The 22395-nt window shown below is 36.7% G+C and overlaps 1 protein-coding gene across 5 annotated transcripts in view; it reads left to right on the top strand.

Moving 5' to 3' along the window:
• The window catches only part of PTPRC (protein tyrosine phosphatase, receptor type C), a 60506-nt gene that overhangs the window by 29631 nt on the left and 8480 nt on the right, over positions 1–22395 (top strand). For 2 of the 5 annotated variants that reach the window (XM_027671877.1, XM_027671878.1), the window contains 17 exons: positions 3863–3889; positions 6694–6723; positions 7550–7765; positions 8356–8457; positions 9279–9446; positions 10296–10427; positions 11720–11881; positions 14670–14869; positions 15943–16003; positions 16757–16865; positions 18042–18073; positions 19219–19334; positions 19863–19953; positions 20043–20119; positions 20346–20382; positions 20814–20911; positions 21844–21969. In XM_027671877.1, the coding sequence (XP_027527678.1) occupies positions 3863–3889; positions 6694–6723; positions 7550–7765; positions 8356–8457; positions 9279–9446; positions 10296–10427; positions 11720–11881; positions 14670–14869; positions 15943–16003; positions 16757–16865; positions 18042–18073; positions 19219–19334; positions 19863–19953; positions 20043–20119; positions 20346–20382; positions 20814–20911; positions 21844–21969 (1784 nt within the window). Of the gene's footprint in view, positions 1–3862; positions 3890–4331; positions 4470–5246; positions 5334–6693; positions 6724–7549; positions 7766–8355; positions 8458–9278; positions 9447–10295; positions 10428–11719; positions 11882–14669; positions 14870–15942; positions 16004–16756; positions 16866–18041; positions 18074–19218; positions 19335–19862; positions 19954–20042; positions 20120–20345; positions 20383–20813; positions 20912–21843; positions 21970–22395 lie in introns of all 5 variants that reach the window. The other 3 variants (XM_027671873.1, XM_027671875.1, XM_027671876.1) reach the window with 3 other exon arrangements.

Consider the following 22395-nt stretch of genomic DNA (forward strand, 5'->3'; position numbering starts at 1 on the left):
GGACTTATGTGTGACCACGATTCAGTGCAGTGGGTGCAGTCAGTACTGCAGAGGTGATGTAGCAGCTCCTGTACTCCCAAATATGACCCAGACAGCCTGCTGTCCCAGGGCTTTGAAGTGATAGACTTTTTTTCTTGGTGGCCTGGTTCCTTTCACAGTTTTTCCATTTTCTGTTCTTGTTGAACACTGAAAGGCTTCTTCATAATGCAGTAGTCCCATGTTTCACTCACAGGGCCTGCGTGTCTTTGAGCTTTCAAGAGAGTGTGGTCAGCTCATTCATTTTTAGGTGTATTTTGTTGGCAGTCTGTCATTCCATCTAAAACCTCTCTTTCTTTCAGCAGCTGCATTCTGCCTTCCAACTGGTAGCCAGAGAGGAAAGGGAATGAAAGCCATTAGCCAGGTTCCCTTCTGCCTGTGGGATGTGCTGATTATATCTTTTTCCAGGGCACCTGCTTACGGCCAGATCTGCTCAAACATTACTGATGGGTTGCAAATCTTTCAGTCAAGTCAGCAGTAACCAATTGGTGGCCAAATCAGGAGGAAGGAAAGAGAAGTTTAGAGAAGTTCCTTCAGTAGTAGGAACTTCGTATATGCTCTAATTCTTCCACTTGGATTATCTACACATATTATTTTCAAAAGGTCTTATGGCTGGATGCAGTTTAAATTTTGAGAAAAGCATCCTGTTTAGACTCATACAAACTTGATTAGTTTGGTAATCATCAGGCTTTCATAGTGCACAGCAAGTTTTTTGCAGGGTTGGATATCCTTGTTAAATTTAAAAAGATATTTTTAGATTGCAACCTTCAATCTTCCAGAGTTATGTTTTAGAACATAAACATGAGCATACAGTTTTGTCTTCGAGTTTAACTTTTTTAGCCCAGGGTTAGCTCAGACATATTTGTCTGTGCTGTGGGACATTTTTTTAAAAACTAAATTAATTGTAGCAATATCCCTTCTAATCTTGGAGTAGCAGAGTCTGCTGTATTGGGATCCTTCTTTATTTTCCTTCATTTTACCCAGTATCTCTCAATAAGGTTACGCAGGGAAATGTATCTGCTTTGCTGTTTGAGAGGATTTTTTAGTGTTCTGGTGCCACCTATTGAATTCTTTTCAAGTGCACCCTATTGCTATAATAAAGCGTGTCAGAGAATAGAATCACAGAAGAGCGGGAGACTTTTAAAATGCTTAGACAGACGTAAAACTGCCATGAAATTCTGCTAAAAAATGCCAGTGCTTAGTTGGAGGGGGGAAAAAGGGCAGTCTAGGACTATTCCAAACTGTTTTAAGATCCTGGTCTGAGCAAGGCAGGTGGACTAAACGATCTCTTGAGGTCACTTCTAACCTCGAGTTCCATGATTATGTGTAACATTTAGCATCTGTCACTGTGAGTGAGCAATAAACCTCACACTAAATTTAAGCTAGTAGCATTAATCTTAACTTTACAAGGGAGGGAATGGGGAGAATTACTTTCACAGGAATCTTAAGGAAGTGAATGAGGCATCCAGAAACAACACTGTGACAAGCTTATGAGCCCACTACTGGGAAGAGGGAACTTTGATGTATGTGTATTTTTGTCTCCATTATGTTTGCATCAGAGATTAGTAAATAGCTTGAAAAGTATTTCTGAATGTTTCACTAATCTCTGAGCAGAGTTTAATTTAGGACTTTTTCTGCAACTTCTTGTATTCCGTTCCTGGAAAAGTTTTTTAAGTGAAAGTTGATCTGCGTAGATGCTCACAGAAAGTTAATTTTTGGCTTGAGGTATATTTGATGTGCTGAACCAGACTAAGATTTGGGAAGGAGGGGGAATAATTGATTCTTCAACTTTGAAAACAGACAAATCCCATTATGGAATTTAGAGTGAAAAATTGCCAGTTTTCAAACACTGAATTTTAGAAAAAAAAGTGAAAATGCATTGAAAATTATTGCCCATGACAAATATGAATGGATATAAATGCTAGCTTTTACAAGGTTCCTTGGCATTTTAATATGTATAGTTAGATTATGCAATTGTTGTAAAGAAATGTTCCAGACAGGAGATTTCAAATGCTGAAGGTACATTGATAGTTCAAAAGATCAGCTACGTTTTTGTTTCTTATCTGTAACATCCCTCATGTTAGGAGATCTGCTAACATTCTGTAGCTTTGAAAAGTATCTGTGGTCTGTGTTTCAATGGAGAATACATGGAGAATGAATTTATATATTAGACCTGTTAATACAGTGTCTTCTAAACCCACATTATTCAGTCTGTTGCCTGTCTACTACTTCTTTAGGTATTATGCTCTTACAATTGAGAGCAATTTTATTTTGACAGTTTCATATGATTCCAGGCAAAATGTAGGCAGACAATGTCCTCATGTCACGGATCAAATTTTAGGCAACACCTCTCCCCACTTCTGTAAAGAAAGAAATAGCTGGCTCTGCGTCACTGTTTTTAGCTGAGCTTTATTTGACTTCTGTTGCTACTTTTTCTGTAGGATATCAGGTTACCAGCTTTTTCCAAATTTTAGCTTGTAGTAAGAGGTCCTGAATAACATGCAATCCACAGGAAACTCAACTGCTCACTAGAAAAATATTTACAAGGCATTCGGTTTTGTTTACATTTGTAGTCATATCATGGCTTATACACACTTCATGACAGTTCTGAGCACAAAGAAATTGCTCACTGTCCACAACTCACTTTGTCATCACTGGTTGTGGGTTTTTTTAGTGGCTGTTGTTGGGCTTCTGAACTGTCCACACAGGGTGCACAAACCATGGTGGCTATTGAGCAGCCTACACCTGTGCTGCTGCTTTCGGGTCGATGAGGAGAAAATCTTAGGAGTTCCAGGAGATCTGCCTGTGTTGATCTTCTGTGTCAGAGATGAGAGACATGGTTTTGATGCTGGCACATGAACAGGGCAACAGAACACGTATCTTTCATAAATGTTGCAGTTTTTCATATAAACCTGATTTTTTGCTTTAAAGGTTGAAGGAGTTTATTTTCAAAAGAGTAGAACTACAGCAGTTGTGAAGTGCCATGTAGGAAAGCTGAAGAAACAGAGAAATTGTAAACAGGGAAATACTCTCTGAAAAACACATGTGCCACCAAGATACAAATATAGTGGGAAAGAACTAGTAGAAAAAGAGAGGAGAAAGGAAGAGACAAACAGGTGGCTGAAAGCTTATGGAATAGTCCCAGCAAGGAGTGTATGAACAAGTGGCTTTGTTCCTTGCTGAAAGCACGGCAGGCTGTGTTAGAGGGATATGTCTGGAGGGAACTTTGGGGATGGATTTCAGGATTCTTGTGTCAAAATGGAATTTTATAATCCTCAAAATTAGTAAAAGATTGTGGCCTTCCAGTACTTAAAGGGGTCTTATAAAAAAGAGGGAGAATGATTTATTGCGTGGACAGATAGTGATAGGACAAGGGAGAACGGTTTCAAACTAAAAGATGAAGGATTCGGATTAGATGTTAGGAGGAAATTCTTTACTGTGAGGGTGCTGAGACACTGGAACAGGTTGCCCAGAGAAGTTGTAGATGCCCTGTCCCTGGAATTGTTCAAGAACAGGTTGGATGGGACCCTGAGCAACCTGATCTACTGTTTGGCATCTCTGCCCATGGCAGGGGTGTTTGAACTAAGTGATCTTTAAGATCTCTTCCAACCCAGGCCATTCTGTGATTCTATGATTCTATGATGATATGCTTGATATTTTAGGGGGTCTGGTTGTTGCTACATCCAATAAATATTACTTAAGAATCTGTAATTCCCTGGGGAAAGATCAGCTGATAGTTGGGAGGAAGGAATGTGTCTTTTCATATTTTTGGCATAATTCCTTGAAAGTTTAATTTACACTTTCTCTCTCTCTCTCTCTTTTTCAGGAGAAGATGCAACAATGACCACACCTGGTAAGAAATCTTATTTACATGGACAGAACTGCATTGAATTTTTTTTTTCCTGATAATTTCTTCATCCCTTTGCCAACACATGGTTACTTCACAGGGCGTATAACGCATTTTCATTCACTTCATGAAATGAAATATGCTGTCTTGATAGCCAAGAATAACAGATAAGTCTGATTTTGAGTAATGCATTTGAGTATATTTTAAAACACAGCATTTAGCACAAAGGATGAGCAGTCAGCTCCAAAAAGGGTTATACTCACTGGATGTTCATCTGACATCTGTTGGACCCCCTAACACTTTGAGCGTTCAGTGTGCCTTTGCTTACTAACAAATTCCCGGTGTGCGAGTGCTCCAGCACTGTGCCCTGTGTCATGGACAGCTTTGTGTTCCTCCTTGGCCGGGCAGACTCGAAGCATTAACGAAACTGCTGTACCTCTCACCACAGGTGTCTCTCCTGCAGACAGCACATACTTGTCCACGCACGCAGGCTCCACCCCTGCCACGGGACTCAGCAATCCACCACACGACAGCACTGCTGCCCTCACCACACGCACTCTCATTGCCTCCGAGAGTCCTTCATCAGGTTTGCTGTCTTCCTTTAGATGCCACTCCCTGCTCTCAGAATTGTAGGGGAGGGACTAAGTAGTCCAACATCAAGGTAGCCTTTTTCAGCTTATGGTTCAGCAGATAGAAAAGTTGTCTGCAATTTGGCACAGTGACAATACCAGGATTATTTCCAGGATCTGGTATCTGAGGGCCAAGTCTTGCAGTCGTCACAGCAGTATCAAAATGCCAGCTGCTGTCAAGAAGTCTGCTGCCAATGCAAGAGCAATAGGAATGGGCCTGAAAAAGAATATAGAAACCTGTCTCTGGTTTATAAGCTGGGGGATAAATATTGAAATATAGTAAGTAATATAGTGAGCAAGATGCGTGATCTGGCAAATGAGCACTATGAGAGTTCTTGTTTCTGAAAGAACACAAGCACTATTCATAATTGTGTTTTACTGTAAGAATATAGCAAAATGTTTTAGTTTTCCCAGTTCACAAATTGTAACACCATTTTGTATGTTGACTCCATCCTGGATTATTCCTAAATAATGGCAAAACAAAAGTAGTTCTTGTACATCAGAAAATTTATTTGTAAATGGTATACTCCTAAAAATTTGCTTCCTTTTAAAATACTCATTTTCTTATTTGCTATGCTAACATCACTTTTCTTTCAGCACTCTTCTCCAAGTTACAAATATTCCCTATGAAAAAAAGCAGGGAAGGGCTGTGGTATAACACATTTTTGATGACATAGCCATATGAAAGAATGAATTTCACTTTTAATGCTGATATGTTGTTTATTTCCTTACAGATGATTACAATTCAACATCCTTGCACAGCACCACCTCACCAGTCAGCACGCCAGCAAACACTGGAATCACCCCCACTCACACAATAGGTGACAAACTTGCACACAGTTACCACAACTATGATGCTTGATGCACAGAAAATGTGCTAGAATGAGGCAATTCATTTTGAATTTCTGTTATCAAACCTAAGCATACAAATTAGGCATACAGCTGCATTAAACTTAAGGGTGTTTTTAGGAATCTTATTAATAGTTAATGAGTAATATTAAAGATATCAGATTTGCTACTTGTCAAGCGGGTGCAAAATAGAAATCATTTACACACAGTGGCACGTAGTAGGGGGGTAAATCTGTCAATTACTGTGTCAGTACTCCTCTTGTTATTCACAGAAATTTGCTCAAGCAGCAAAAAAGTGTGAATACATCCAAGATCTGTGTGCTTCTCTGTTTTCTGGTGGCTTCCTTTTTTGTTTCACACAGCAGTAGTATTTTCTTGGGATCTAATGATGCAAGCGCACACATTATAATTGCATTTGGGTTGTAAGGAATTACTCAGGTCAGTAAAATATGTGTGTGTGCTTGAGGAAAGTACATCCAGGAGCTGGACTCTTGCCATCATTTTTAACTGCCCTTCCAGCAGCTGTAGGCTACTGTCTGCTCTTTCACAAACTGAGCTTAGCTGTTATTTGTGGGTGTTCTGCCCCTAACAATCTTGGTAACTCCACAATGGACCCTCTCAGTTTGCCCTCTCATGAGGGCCACTATTCAGCCAGGTGAGTCCCAGCCTGGGGGAGGCAAATCTAGGGCCTATCTTCTACAAAAAAAAATTAGATATCAGTCTCTTTTGGTAATATTTATACCTTAGGATATTTTAAGTCACTGTTTTCAGGATGAAGATATTCTGTACAGATTTTCTAAATACCATAAAGCTCATAATTTCTTTTGGATACCTTAGTGTAACAATTATTGTAAAATGATCTGTACTGTTGTATAAATCTCTTTCCAAAGATAAGAGTGGCAGAGCAAAAAGTAGGCAAATTTTGGTTCTTTAGTGACATTTTATACTGTTCAGTTAACCATTTCACAGCATACATATCCTGGAAAACTGCTATAGCTTATGATACTGCTATGAGAATGTGTGATTCTGGAATATTCTTGTGTAACTTTGTATTCAGAAATATTAATAAAACCAGTTTGATTTCTAGTTCAGTGATGTAATTGGAAAATTGTGAAAGACACATGATCTCTAAAATAACTAGTTAAAAATGGAGTTATGTATAGCTGATGATCTCTTCCCTATTTCAAATCCGAGAGGAGTGCTAAATAAGTTTGCTTGTATTGAATATATTTAATTAATAGTTTGGGACAGTATTGGTCACCCTTCTCCAATGCTCTGTGAAAAAAACAAGCCTGGTAAGATAGACCTTCATTTTGTTTTCTTTTCTTATAGGAACCACAGTGACAACTTCATTACCTTGTGGTAAGAGTCAAACCTCTTATTCTCCCTCAGTCTTGAAATGTGACCAAATAATAAAGTCAAATGTAGAAAATTGGTAAAGCTGATAAAGCAGTAAAAAAAAAAGCAAAGAAAAAAGTTAGCATCTCAGATTATTTTATAAAATGTCTTCCAGTTCTGGAAGAAGTAGGAATAAAGTTATTAACAATTCTAGTCTTCTCACTTCCACTTACAGTTCTGTTGAATTGCCCTGCATTAAGCTGTTTATATCAGGGCTGCAGAATTGATCTACTTCATCCCACTAGGCCCTCTCTAGTTTTTCCCCATCATGCTGATAATCACATGGTGCAAACTGCAATTTGTAAGTCATGTAGAACTAAAGTTCAGGCATTGATTTATCTCTCTTCAGAATTACAGGCCTCTCTAATTTTCAAGAATAGACTATGGCCATTATTTACTAGATGGTTCTGAAATGCTTTGAATAGGAAAATGTGGAATATCTGTCAAATGAAACAATGTTTCAAAACCAAATGATCTAACATTTCAAAACAAAGTATTTCACTTTGATCTAACATTTTAAATGAAAGTAAATCTATTTCTGGAATGTACATATTTTTAATTTTTAGTTTCCTTAACTAGAGAATTATTGAAAAGAATATTTTACTAAGGAAATTTTCTGTTTTGACTAAACATTTCTCTTAAATAAAAGATAAATAAAAAACAAAAATAAAGAATGAGGAGCAGCTAATTTTTAGTATTTTCTGATTCTTAAAACACATGGGGGTGCCAAAAACATTTAATGCTTTTTAAAAAATTGTCATAAAATCATTGTTTGCTATTTGTCTTTTAGATGATGGTATTGAAAGCAGCATAATTGAAGAATACAGCAATAACACGGCTGACGTTGAGCTGAGAAATCTCACAATATCCAGAGAATATGTAATTGTGGAGGAAAACAAAAGAATAATTGCGGATTCCAGCACCTATACAGTAAATCTTCAGAAATGCATGAGATACACAGTTCAAGTTAAATCCTGTCCAGACAATTATCTTACTGTTCCACCAGGTAGATATACAAGGGATTTAGCAGGGGGTTTTTGGTGGTGTTTTTAGTTGGTTTTGTTTTGTGTTCTTTTTTTTTGTCATTTTGGTTTTTTTTTATATGTAGTCATTCAATTTCCCTGGGTTTCAGCATCTATTTTTGTCTCTTTTCAGAGACTTAGACAGAAGGTTTTCATACTTTGTGCTTGATTTGCAAGATATTTTGAAGTTGTACATTAACACCCCTCAGTATTTTCTTAAAGTACAATATAAAAAATGTAATTTTCTCATTGTTGAGGGAAAAGGGAACTTTAACTACCTTGACCATATGCAGTGTAGTAAGCAATAGCAAAACCAGCCACCACTTCAAAGCTGCTATTTACACTGGAAGTTTGGACTAAAAGTTTCATTTATTGTTTAAATATCATCATGTCTTCATCTCATGTAGGCTTTTTCAACTTTTATGTTCCATTCCTTGTTAAATTCTTTGTAATTACCCTATGCCAATTGTTTCTTTATATTGCAGAACAAGTAAAAAAATATAAAAGAGCAAACTTATTTAAAGCATCAATATAGCCAATGTCACAGTGATGTATAATATTAATTCTGTTTCAGTCGACAGTGAACCTTTTGTAGTTGAGAAAGAAGACAGCACATCTGCACTGTTATGTTGGAGTAGCTCACTCGCCTGTGCTCGTGTGATTCCTGTCTGCAAAGGTAAGTCACTTCTATTCATTCATTTTTAAAAGCAATGCTGATGTTGTCTTTTGATGACAGATTTAGTCTTTTGGCAGATTTCAATTAATTGTGCCAGTTTGAGGGAAGTGTAGTTTAGAATTTCCAGTATCACCAGTTTGGGGACTGCCATCCCCACACACTGCAGATCTGGAGAAAGTTCAAACCCAGAGAGATCTTTTGCTGAGTTTACCAGCTTCACAAATTGGAGGCTTCTGGAGATTTTGAGGTCCTGCTTGGAGGTCTGATGGGGAGCTGAATATTTTGGAAATCCTGCACTTGGTGAGTCTGCTGTGAGCTGATCCCTTGCAGGCTGCCTGGGCAACTGGCTGTGCAGGCTCCTGGATGGTGGGAGTCCAGGCTCTCTGCTCCTGGAGCCAGCCAGCATGAGGAGATGCTGGCTCAAAGGCTCCTGGTGTGATAGGGAAGATATGGATGCTGACTGTCCTCAAGTGTCCCAGAAAAATGTCTGATGAATGTCTAGGGCTGGAAATTTCCTCTTTCAGGGAACTGAAGAGATAGGAAGCCATTCCAGGGTTCTGCCAGACTCCCATGACATATTATGATTTCTCTGGGAAACCTGTTTTCTAAGACAGTCAAATCATAGGAGCTTTCAAAAGAACCTGAAACTTGGGCCGGATTGTACATTGGACCAGGCTGTACATTTTTCTGTTTGGAATATTGTGATAGTTTATTGCAAATTGCACTGAATAAATATGGTAGAGAAAATCCCAGTTAAAATGGGGCCATTCAATTTTGGAATTGTGAAAAAAGTATTGATCAACCTCTTTTTGTGTCTACAGATCCAGTAAGCTCTACAGATTTACCAGACTTCATACCTCCAAATCAAAAGAAATGTAAAAGTCTGAACAATTTATCACCCAACCGCGAGTACAACTGCTATGGAACCATGTATTTTCCTAAAAATGTGGTTGCCAACCAAAGCTTCACCATAACTACAGATTATGGTGGTAAGTGTAATGCTTATTTTTGCTATACATTTCACATATTTCTGGGAACCCCTACAATGAATCCTACTGTCTGTGTTTCCTGTGGTTGAAGATATATTTTGAGAAACATGCTCCACCACACTCAGGTTCTCCTCCAGCTCCTCCCTCCTGGTCTCCTCCCCTTGTGTTTTTTCTGTGATTGCAGTCACAGTCTTCATTTCCCTCTCCAGCCCCAGTCTCAGTCTTCCAGTCTGATGCCTTTCTCTCCTCCTATCAGAGATGGTGATTTTTATTTTTTTTGTTGTTGTTTTGGAGGTTGAGAACATGGCCAAATATAAGGAAAAGTACAGATTTAGTCAGAAACAGGTCTTAAGTTCTTGATTTGAAGAAAGGCGTAATAGAATAATTGCAAAGAATATATCCATATAAAATGATATTTTTTTTCCAAAGCATTACCCTTGGAAATAGCTTACCTTTATTTTTCTGAATTAAAAAAGAAAACAACCTAAATCAGGTAACCTGCAGATAAAAATCCAGGCCAAACACATGGTTTGTTAAAATTATAAGAGAATAAAACCAATGGTTAATATTTGGAAATGCTGGACAATTTTAGTAATATATGATATTGTTGTATTCACCTTATCCAGAATTAATTAAATTTATGAAATTACTGTAATATGATGATTTTACATATACTCAGTTTATACTTATGAATCATTTCTTGGAACGAAATAGAGTACAATAAATATTTCACATTGTTTGGTATCTTGCTTTAGTATCTGATGAAATTTGACTTATCGAAGTAGGTAAAAAGAGGAATATTTGCATTTTCTTTTATTGCTAATTATTGTTATTTTTGTTTTCCAACAGCTCCAGAAGCACCAGAAAAACTTGATGTAAATTCTAGTGGGACAAATGTAAAAGTTACATGGAGGGAACCTAGCAACACTTCAAAGGGTCCCATACATGGCTACCTTGTGCAATGCTTTGTGAATGGCCAAGGTAAGTATATTCACTGTTAAATACTTCATTGTATGTACATAATTACAGAGCACCAAGCATGATGCACTGTCAAACCATATTGGAATCTCTTAAAACTGCATTTTTTTTTTAGCAAACATTTACATTTCTTTCCTTTGAGGTTGTTCCAGTTGAACCTTCAGTTAAGATTATTCAGTTTCCCACGCCAGGACACAACCCTGTCACCTTCAGTTCTCATTTTTCTTGTGTTAAGTATTAGTTCTGACAGTTGCCTGATCAGTTTGCAGAATGGTGCTCTCTGTCTCAGAAAATGCTGCTTTAGCTGGTCAATATATTCTCTGAGAGGACCTGCCTTCTGAGTAACAACAAAGTATGTAAAAGCAAGGGATCCTGAGTATGCCAGTTAGTATACGCATGTTTAGATAGGTATAGCTAGAGGATTGTCTTCTACTAAATGACCACTCCTTTCAGAGATGGTGGTCTAGGCCATCTTACATTTAAATGGTTAATTTTGTAGTCATTACGCTGGGATCACATTTTCCAGATGTGAGCTTCTCTTCAAAACAAGGACTGGAAAATGAGGTTTTTAAATCGAAGAGCCTGATAATAATAAATATATGTCAGGTTTAAGCTAGCTCTGGCTTAATTCATCCTTTCTGTTCACATACTGGAGGTTATGTAAACCCAGACTGCCACAGGAACCAAAGCCTGTCGTGGTCCTGTGTTCCCCAGATACAAATAATCTCTCCCATCCTCCATGTCCTGAATTTGACCACTACCCAAAGGGGTGGCAGCCCCATGAACCAGTTTCTGTGATTGGTTTGGCTTGGCCAGTGTGGGAGACCAAGGTAGTAATGTGGGGGCACAGGGAGGTCACATCTGAAATCAGCCAGAAGGAAACATGGGAAGGCCATTGCTCCCCAGTTTCCCAGGCCACCAAAGCCCCATTTGCAGTGTGGGTTAATAGCTTTGCCCAAGTTGCTTCTCCTGCAATTCCTTTCTCTCCTGCTTGCCACCACTGAGAGCACATAACATCTCTCACACCACACCAGTACAGACTTGCTCAGTGTGCAGAGTGACGCCTTTCTGCTAACCCCTTCCCAGGCTGAATGCAGAAGAAAGTATGTCTTTCCTTTTGTGGTTTTATATTTCCTCTTCTTCCTGAACCTTCACTTAGTATTAGTAAGCAAGACAAAGAAACCAAGTAAAAGGCAATTAAAATAGAAATACACATGACAGTGGTTTTAGGTAGCTCTGATGAAGTGTAAGAGCTCCTGCGGTTATAAAATAGATTTCATTAATTCATTTTTCAGTTTTTTGTAAGGAGACAGAAATCAACATGACTGACTGGACTTTCAATGTACCTGAACCCTATAGCAATGTTTCTGTTTGGGTGACTGCATATACGAACTCCAAACAGAACAGAAAACTTAAGGGTGAACCTGAAAAGCGTAACATTATAACAGAAGAAGGAGGTAAGTCTCTTGTTTGCTAACTATTATGAATGAGGCTGATAATAACACAAAGAATATGTACTCTTCTCTTGTAGTTCATTATATTTTATACATGGTATTGCTATTAACCAAGAAACTGATTAACATTAAAATAATTTTATTGACACTCATATTATCAGTGTCTCTTTTTTAATTTTTAATGTTAATCTATTTTTAATTATGCACTTGGTATTAGTATTATATAAGATTTAAAAAAAAAAAGTTCTTCATTCATTTGCAATTCTTGTTAAGATTTTAGAAAGCATTATGTCCCAATCTAAAGAAAGGATTCAAATTAAACAAAAATAGAATGAAAAATGTTTGTGTTTTATTTTGTGGCCTGCAAGCTACAAAGCTGTGCAGACTGTACCTTCTGCTCTGTAGTTACCTGTTTGCTTGAGGCAGACCTGCATAGCCCAGGCTGCACCAGCACTGATGTCTGTACTGGGTGTTGATCAGTTTGGGTGTACATGTACACAGTTGCCTTCCAACATTAGGTTAAAGACAAATGTGTGCCAGCCCTTTTGCTGACAGAAAGGTTTGTGCACCTTTTTGGGGTTATACTTTCAAAAGCTTAGCCCTGTGGTCCCGATTCTCTGTTTGCCATACACATTCAATTGATAAATCTAGATGAGAAGCTAGAAAAACCCCAAACCAACAGACTTCAGAGATATTCTCCTGATGTAGAAAAGGTGTAATAGAGATGCAGTCCTTTTTACTTTGTTGGGGTTTTTCCCCCTTTTAATCTTCAGATGTAGAGCCTCATACTATTTTAGTTCCTGCTTTGAGGAAAAAAGCAACAAAACAAAATCCAAACCTACCCAAACCCTCATATTTACCTGTTTTTTTCCAGTACTTTTTTAGCTCTAGCTGCACCACCTCCAGATTTAGCTAATATAGATATATAGCTAAAGGAAAACTATAATGGCTTATGCCTTGTAAGATACTAAATTAATATTTCCTTTAATTTCATTGAATAAACAAAAGATTTTTTTAAATGAAAAATAAAATATTATCTTTGTGATAGTGATGTAATGATTGTTTTAAGTAGTGATTGCTTTTTTTCCCCTAATAACAGGAATAATTAAGTCTTTTGTTGCTTTTAGCACTCCTGGAAAGTCTGTAGAAATGGATATATAAGAACATTAAACCTGACTGCTGTTTTTACTAAATGTGCTTCTGTAGAGCTTTGGGAAATACAGGGGCTTCTGGCAGACTATTGTTTTGAATTTGAATCCTATCCCTCTGTGGAATATGCAGACCTTTTGCAGCCAGTTTTATAGACAACCCATGTAAAGATTAGAATCCCCTGATTACTCTGGGTCACTGAGCTAACAAATTTTAGTTTATGATTTGAAGTATACAGGGATCAAAATTGTCACCTGAAGCCCCACAAAAAAAATAAAGATCTGATAAATAAATTAATTGATAAATGTAAACAGTTTGATCTGAGACTTAATTGTAACAGAAATTTAAAAATGGCTTTAATTTTTAGCCAACCCTAATTTGAGCATGATCTTGATTCTTTTCTCTATGAAAATCTTGTTTGAGCATAGTATTTTTTGAAGCCTCCACTTTCTGGGGTTCCACTCATATTTTAGTAACTCAGGTCAAGATTACAGTGTACAGTATAAGTTTATGAGTCTCAAAACAACCTCATATCCCTTATTTTTTTTAGAAGATAACAAGTTGCTTCCCTTCATGAATCAATCTTATTGATTAGACCTTCTCCAACTGTAACAACATGGTCAAGCAGATAGTGGGAGAGTTTCATGGCTTTATGGTTTTATCAGTAGAGCACAAATCCTTGGAAGTAGGAAAACCCCTACATTTTATAAAATGTGTTTTCATCTTCAACAAACACATTGCCTGCAGAAGAGTTCACTTTCTCCTTGTCACAGCTCTCTCAGTAGTACGTGGAATAGGAATAACAGATCTGCCCTGTGGATAAAAATGAGCAGATACGTCGTAACCTCACACTCAGCCAAGTAAAATACCCACGTGAGATATTTGATCTGCTTGTAAATCCTCACACCTCTTAGCTCTTTATATGAAGAAAAAAGTAGCTGCTTTTTTTTTTTTTTTAATATACCAGTTTGCAAGTTGAAGTTATTTTGAAGAAAATTTCCGTGGTGATGTTCTCCTGAAATGTGGCCAATGGGCCTGCCTTATGGAGAAGGTTATTTACTTTCTGAAAGGTTTTATAAGCTCTCAGTGAAAGGTTCCTTGGGCTGTGCCCCTCAGTCTGAAACATATTTGCTGCAAAATACAAAATTAGAGTTAGAAAACACAGATCAGACTTAACGGATTCTGTATCATTAAAAAGTTGTTGTGGTTTTAGGTCAGCTTTAACACACCAGTAACTCCTGGCAGGAAATTTCATTTATAGAAGTTTTGAAATGAATACTCACATGGAAAACTCTTTGTCCTCCTGTCTTCTTTGTCATCCCACGTTCTTCAAATGAGAAAGTGATGTCAGGTGTAAGAGAGAGATTTGCCATCATACTGTGTTTGCAGCCTGACTGTCAGTAGACTTCTGATCTTCCCAGCCTTTTCAGTTCCACTTCACACCTTTTCTAGCTCAGATAAGCCTATGGTTAAGCCAAAACTGATTTTACTTGTCTTGTTAAATTGGGATTGAATTTTTTAAGGAAGAAAATGTATGACATTTATATTAAGAGAGAAGATAAACAGATGTGAGCACATACAGTGTGAAATGTTGGGTTTGAAATTATAAGAACAGTACCAGTAACACTTCTTTTGTGTACAGTACCAGAGAAAGTGACTGCTGTTGAAGCAAAGTTGACAGCTGATAATGCTGTCCAAATTAAGTGCAAACGTCAAAAAGTGTATGGACCACAAACAATATTTCAATTGACTTGGGAGAATGATGGAAAAACCTACAAGACCGGCGAGAATTGTGATTTTACAATAGAAGATCTTTCATACTTGACAAATTATACATTTAAGGTAAGTAGGCTTATTATATTAAAATATTGCAGCATTTTCATTGTTTAAGCATATTATACTTCATTTTAGGAAAAAAAAGGCAAATGTAATGGCAGAGGAATTAATCTATTGATCTGTAGGCTACAGATGTAAAGAAATAGCTATTATTTTGGAAATAAAATGCATATGTACCTAACCTACCAAGCAATTCCTTGTGTGCTATTCCACATAGATTCTGACAACAAGAAAAATACAAGCTGAATAGATTGTTTGTACTTGGAAAAGAGAGAAATTTTAGGTTTCTAAAAGTTTAAAATAGTTTCTTCAGTATGACCAATATCTTAGTGTTTAAAACACATTTCATTTAATGAATATGTGACTGTCATTTCAATCAGAGTATAAATGTGGGATTTAAGTCTTGAGATAATTGCTCAGAAATAAACTGTTCGGATTTTTTCACTGTGAAGATTTTTGACATAAAGCAGTCCAGATCCTTTCCTATGTTCTTACATCATCCTCTTACAAGGCAGTCCTTGTTTCCATACAAAATATGTCAAAAGCTTTGCTTTCTTGAAGGCCTCCTTCTATTTTCTCTTCTCTCAGGCATTTCACTCTTTTGAGGCTTGTTGCTTGCAAAACTTCTATTAATTACTTCCTATACAGAAATTTATATTAAAATATCAAATTCAGTTGACTACTTGTATATGCACTGTTGAAGCCAATGAGTGGGTTTTTTATATATTGCATGGTTATTTTTCAGATTTGAGAGACTTGATAAGAGATAAAGTTAATTTTTCCTTGAGATGTATCTGATTTTGATTTTGTAAGATGTGTTTCCTGTTTTGCTGAATTTTTTTCCTGTCATCTCCATATTTTTGGATCTAGATCTTGCTGTAACTTGGGTAGAAACCCAAGCTGCACCATAAAGGGCTATACAGAGATATAGCAGATGCTGCTGTCAATGAGATTGATTAATTGAAAATAGATGGATGAATTTCAATATCCATTGTGCTTTATTTTCAAAATAAATTGTATGCAGAAATTTTTGCTTTTTGTGTCTTAACATCTCTATTATTCTCACCTGCTGCATACAGATCTCAGTGTTTAACAGCAAACATACAGGGGAGGCAGTACGGGGGAGTATAAAAACCAGATGTAAGTAAATGTGTACAGCCTTTTTACCTTTAGACTTTAGCATAATATAAATAATGTAAATTGTGAATTCCATTAAATTGCTCCTAATTAAAAATCCAAACTGCCTGTTTTATAGTTCACAGTTGATCTGCATTTAAAAAATATTATCTTAATTAAGTATTAATATAACAGATCATGTTGACAAGTCATTGATCATAATTCAGAATTATTACACAGCTGTGGTTTCTTCAGGAAACATTCAAATGCAAGTAGAAATTAATTTCTCCAGCTTAAATTGTTCAGTTTAGGATTACTTTCCTGTGTTCAGATCCTGCATTTCAAGAGCTGAACATCTGTGGCTTGGCAGAGATTCCCAATGTTCAGGTCAAGAGCAAGTGAGAGCTCCACTGCTCAGGTGTAAAGGTCACACAGGGCAGGAGACAAACGTGGTAATGATGAACTAGTGAGTTGTAGCATTTTGACACGTGGACATGGAGAGTTTAAAGGGAAATAAAGAATGAAGAGACTTAATTGTAACAGAAATTTAATGAAGAAATAAAATGAAGAAATGAAGAAACAAAATTCCCTTCTCTATTTTGGAATAGTAAACTTAAACCAAACACATAAAAATAATTGTTTAGTTCCTTTCTCAAAATAAACCAAAACCAAACCAAAACAACAACAACAAAAAAATTAATGAGCCCTGGTTCTAGGAAGTATACAGATAAAAAAAGGAATTAAAATTATAAAAATATATTCTTTTTCTGTTGCCAGACAATTCTAGAGCCCTGATTATATTCTTGGCATTCTTGATCATTGTGACATCAATTGCTTTACTACTGGTTCTGTACAAAATCTATGATCTTCACCAAAAAAAGCTTAGGTAAGGTTCATGTTTCTTTCACTGTGGGGGAGAGGCTTTCTGTTTTTTGTAAGATTTCTCAGTGGGTAGTGGAAAAATGTTGCAAGTTTAATGTTTTATTAATACTGATAAAAGATATCTTTTTCCCTTTTAATTGTTTCAAAAGAAGCTCATTTTTGGAGTTTGTCTGACAACACAATGAAATAGATATAGAATCTTTCTGCTATACCCTTGTTCAAGGCACAGAAGAACTGATCTGTTAGAATAAAACGTCTCTAGTTTTGTGAAAAAATATTCAGAAATACCTGGAAAATGTTTCCTTCATGATTTAAATCAAAAGCAACGAAAATAATGCACACTTTCTTGAAATTCTTTAAAATGCTTGTTCACCCCAAACAGTATTTAAGAGAGACTTTGTTTATTACAGTAATCTCCAGGTGACTCAGCAGTTCTGTAGGACAGTGCATGGTGATGGAGGAGTGGCCATTGCCTTCCCCAATGCCTGTACCAGAGTCCTGGCGAGCCGGGTTGACTGCTGCTATTGCTCTGAGGGGAGGTGGTGCAAGGTGTGAGGGGGCATTTGCTGCTGGTAGAGACAGAAGAGTTTGGGCAACTTTTTCTGAAACCTTTCAGCCCTCTGGCAACAACAGAAATTGTTGTCTCATCTTTTCCAGCCCCTTTCCCCTCCCCGCTTTTTCCCTTAGTGGGATAGGGAGCTGCTCTTGCTCATATGCAAATTTCTATGCTCAGGGAAGCAAAACTACTTTTACTCGTACAGCTCCAAATAGTCTGACTTGGTTTTGGCTGCTTAGCATTTAAACTTCATTACATTTTATGCATGTGTTGGTTTTCTATCACAAACAAGAGACATTAAGATGGTGTGGGCAGCCACTCCAGTGAAGGAATTAAAGATCAGTTTGCAGTAGGTGATATGGACAAAATTATGCAAGTGACAAAGCTTTTTGATATGGGCCCCTTGTTTCTCCCCCTCAGTAGTGCTCAGGGTAGGAAGACAAGGATCCCAAACACCTCTGCATAGTCGCAGTTGTGGCACTTTTGTTTCACAGAGAGCTTGTAATGCAGTCTGCTGGCTGGGAACGGCCTTGGTGTTCACATAAAAAACTGATTTTATTTAACTCATTATCATATATATGTCTTACTAGTCAAGGTGTTTACAGATACTTTTGCTTCTTACAGCAATTCTTCTGAAGATGTGAACCTTGTTGCAGGTGAGTCTTTATATATTTAGCAAGTGGAAATAAAATTAGTCTCAGGTCTTGCTGCCACCTTTGGACAGTTGATGTTCTGGGTTGTATACATAGATTACAGATATCAACATGATAACACCTTATATAGAGGAAAAAATACTTCAGTAAATTTGTAGGACAAGTATTTATACTTTAATGAACTGAAAGTTTGTCAGTATTTGAAAAATTCTTAGTTAGTATTTAATTACAGACCCAATTTTATTATCCCAGACAATGTTTGTGGTATTTTTAACACTGAGACTAAGTCCAGAATCAAATAGAGCTTCAACCAGAATTTTCCTTTTCTGTGTGCCTTTTTCAAAACAAGAAATTAAACATTAGCCAGTTGTTGTTTACTGAAAAATTTTGAAGGCTTTCAAATCCCAAATCTGAAACCAAACATTTTATGCAACTTTTTGCACAAGATTTCAAAGCCTGTAAAGAAAGACAAGATCAGTCAATACCAGAAAGCTTAAAGAAAAAACACTTAAACCCACAGAAACTAACTATATTACATACTGTGCTGAGAGGCAAATCCATTAGCTTAGATACATGGTTACTAAAAAATACAACTTTTCAATGTAAATAAAAAATTTATAAATGTCTAATAGGAGGTGTTAAAACTTGTTCAATTGTTACTTTGTCATTCGAGAGGATATAACAGATAATTGCAACTCAGAGAATAAATTGGAGGAAATTTGGAAAATTAGACAATGCATTTGTAGGTTGTTTGCACAGTATTTCCCTATACCACTGGCAATGACTGATCAACATTGAATTAGAAGGCAAGGCTGTGTAATTCCTGTGGCCTTGGGGCTGTGGGTGTGACCTGAACGTGGCAGCTGACACGTGGTACAAAAGCACTGTTGGTGCAGTGTCCCTGCATGAGGCCTCCTCCAGAGATGTCTCCAGTCAGGCAGCAGAGCTGAAAAAGTTCTGTTATTCCTGTGGCCTGTCTTCTCACAGCTGGCTCAGGCAACACCAGTTTTTAAAAAAATAAATATGCCGTTAAAACAAAGAAGCTTGTCCTTTTGCTAATTCACCTGACAATGCGAGAATCACATTTACTGAAACGTGATGTACATTTTGAACATCAGTAATAATAAATGTTCAACTTGTTGACGCAGTTAAAGAAGATGAGAGGCAACTTCTCAACATAGAACCGATACCTTCAGAGCAATTGCTGGACACATACAAGAGGAAGATTGCAGATGAAGGAAGGCTTTTCTTGGACGAATTTCAGGTTTGTCCTTGGCTCAAAATATACCACAGATTTTTAACCAGGTGGTTGGAAAAATTCCGTTTGGGAGCGTGTTTGAAGTACTAGTTAGAAATAAATAAATAATCTAGAAAATTGAGCAAATTGTCATCTAAGATCAAATAGGCCCCAGTTAATTTTGCTACCAATCTCTCCTCATTGTAAGATGACAGTACTTTTTTTTCCCTGAAAGTGTTTTTCAGCAAAAATATAAAATAAGCAGTCTAAATACTTCTCATTTTAAAGTACCTTTTAATGCATATGTTTTATACTCTTACTGCATAGCCATAGGGATATAAATAATATATAATTGTGGAAATATATATTATCTATATTGAGGGAAAGAAATTTTTTCTACTTCAGATATAAGAAATATTTGAAGTAATGTCATATAAAGTAGAATGTTATCTTCCAGATTCAGTAATACCAACTTATTTCCATATGCATTTGACTGTAAATAGAAGCTATTTAAAATATACACTTATTTAATAAAAGAAAAATTGTATTTTACAGAGTATTCCTAGAGTTTTCAGTAAATTTTCTATAAAGGAAGCCAAAAAAAGCCATAATCAGAACAAAAACCGTTACATTGATATTCTTCCATGTGAGTATTCATTATAATTTTTGTGCATTTTATAAATATTTGATTTTTCACTACTTTGAGATATAATTTTTTTTAAATTATTTAAACAGATGATCATAACCGTGTTGAGCTCTCAGAGATCCCAGGAGATCCAGGATCGGACTATATCAATGCAAGTTATATTGATGTGAGTGACTTTTACTGAAAAAAATCTTAGATACTATTGAAGAAATCCCATAGTCTGAACATTTAATGCATCAACACCTTTAAGGATTTCCATTTGAGTTGTTTCCACCTTTGTAATGTATTCAGTATTATTGAACTGTTGTATATTGAATTTGTTTTTTAAAGTTGAAAATCTTTGACTGTTCATGCTTGCTTTCTAAAGGTTGATAACAATGTACTTTTTATAGGGCTTCAAAGAACCAAGAAAATACATTGCTGCACAAGGTAATTTTTAACCTTAAAAGAATATGCTTTCTTTATTCACCCATTTCTTTTAGAGTAGTAAAAGCCTATTTGTAAATTTAAAGAAAATAATGAAAATCTGAAATTTTGAAATTTAATATGAAATAGTTGTCAGTGAGTTTTTACTTAGGGAATTTTGTGAAGATTAACAAATTGTACTTCAAAGGCAGATTTCTCATATTATATGATTTAACACCAAAAGTTTTCAGATTTCATGGCTATGCACTAAAGATACATATGAGACATTTAAAATGTTGTAGCCTCCTGGCAGCAGCCATAAAGAAATAAAGTGTGTGGCTGTTATCTGTGTGATCACTTAGCTTTTCAGACTGCATGGCTAAGCATGTCAGGAAGGCAAGTGTGTTTTCATGTGGCTGCACTCTGAAAAAGTCCCTTAAAATATCTCCTGCTAGGCCCCAAGGATGAAACCACAGATGATTTCTGGAGAATGATCTGGGAACAGAAGGCAACAATTATTGTCATGGTGACTCGCTGTGAGGAAGGAAAGAGGGTGAGAAATATCCATCCTTCTATCCTTCTGTCCACCTTTCTGTCCTTCTTTTGTCTGAAAACAGAGTGGGTTGCTGTGCTGAATTACATTTTCTTCTTAGTACTTCATTTTCATTCTTTGCTGTTCTGTTGTTGTGGCAGAACCTGTGTTGGAAAGTATGACAAAACAGTGTTGCCTTATGAATTACCAGTCTTATCAGAGAATATCACTTTAGTCACATCTGTAAGTAGCAGAGGGTGAGCCTCCAAATTACAACTAATTAACCCAGAAAAGGGCTCAGGGTAGAACTCTAGCTCCTCACAGAACTGTCATAAAAGGTATGGTTAGTATTTTTCTTCTGTCTATTCTGATATCCTGGCAATGTCCTCCGTAAATCCTAAATAGAATGTTTTTCACCTGTTGTCTTTGCCCCTTATTTAACTGGAAGGTTGGGTGCTTCTGGCTTGCTTCTGTTCCTTATTCCAGGTACAGCAGGAAGAAGGGGATCTGCTGTTTTAACTGCTTTTAAAGATGTTGGCAGCATGCAGATTTACAGCACACCCAAGTTGATGTTATAGGCAGGCAAGAGCAACATCCCTCACTGAAGACTGAAAAAGAAGCCATGGAAGTAGCTGCAGAAACGTTTCTACAGCCTTCAGGCACCAGCAGCAGTTGCTGTTCACTTTTTCAACTAGTGTACAGGATTTTTTTTCCCCCACTTTACACCTGAAATTAAATTCCATGACCATAAACTTCAGGTCAGAGACCTGAATTGCTGGATATTTGGAATTATTTGCCTAAGCAGTGCCAGCCTTTTCAGGAGAGGACGAGACCTGTGAGAAGTTGGAAAAACTGTACTGAGCTGCCATCTATTTTAAATCAGACTTTTTTCTAGCTCTCAGCTCTCTGCTGCTTTGCTGTCGTGCTGCTCACCTAACTTCATATCTTCATAGAACAAATGTGCCCAGTACTGGCCATCAATGGAGAATGGATCTGCAACGTATGGGGACATCATTGTGAAGATCAATGAAAGAAAAACATGTCCAGACTATGTCATTCAGAAACTACACATCACAAATGTAAGTTGATTCAAAAGTGTGAGACTGACTGGAACTAAAGGGTCAGTTTGGAGTTTGTATTTTTAAGAGACAAGAGTCAGATATCTATGGAAGAAGCTCTGCTGTGTTTTCCTAAGCAACATATAGCTTCCAAGAAAACTTCTTAGATGTAGGTGTCATTCCTTGCAAGACATATGAGTTAGATATGTATTTTCTAACTTCAAAATGTATTTTCCTTAATTTTCTAGAATCTACATTTAAGATGAAACTACTAATATGCTAAGTATTAAAAAAACTAATATGTACACTGTGGTTTCCTTAGATATTAGTTTGTTCTGTAACACAGAAATTTTGCTGGTTTGTGTGTATCTCAGCATAACCCTCTGCAACTAAAATCAGTGTAACTCACAGATCACCATTATCTACCCTCATGATAATTGTACAGGG

The sequence above is a fragment of the Neopelma chrysocephalum genome, unplaced genomic scaffold, assembly GCF_003984885.1.
Source record: "Neopelma chrysocephalum unplaced genomic scaffold, ASM398488v2 Primary Assembly neopelma1_97222, whole genome shotgun sequence".
Taxonomy (NCBI): Eukaryota; Metazoa; Chordata; class Aves; order Passeriformes; family Pipridae; genus Neopelma; species Neopelma chrysocephalum.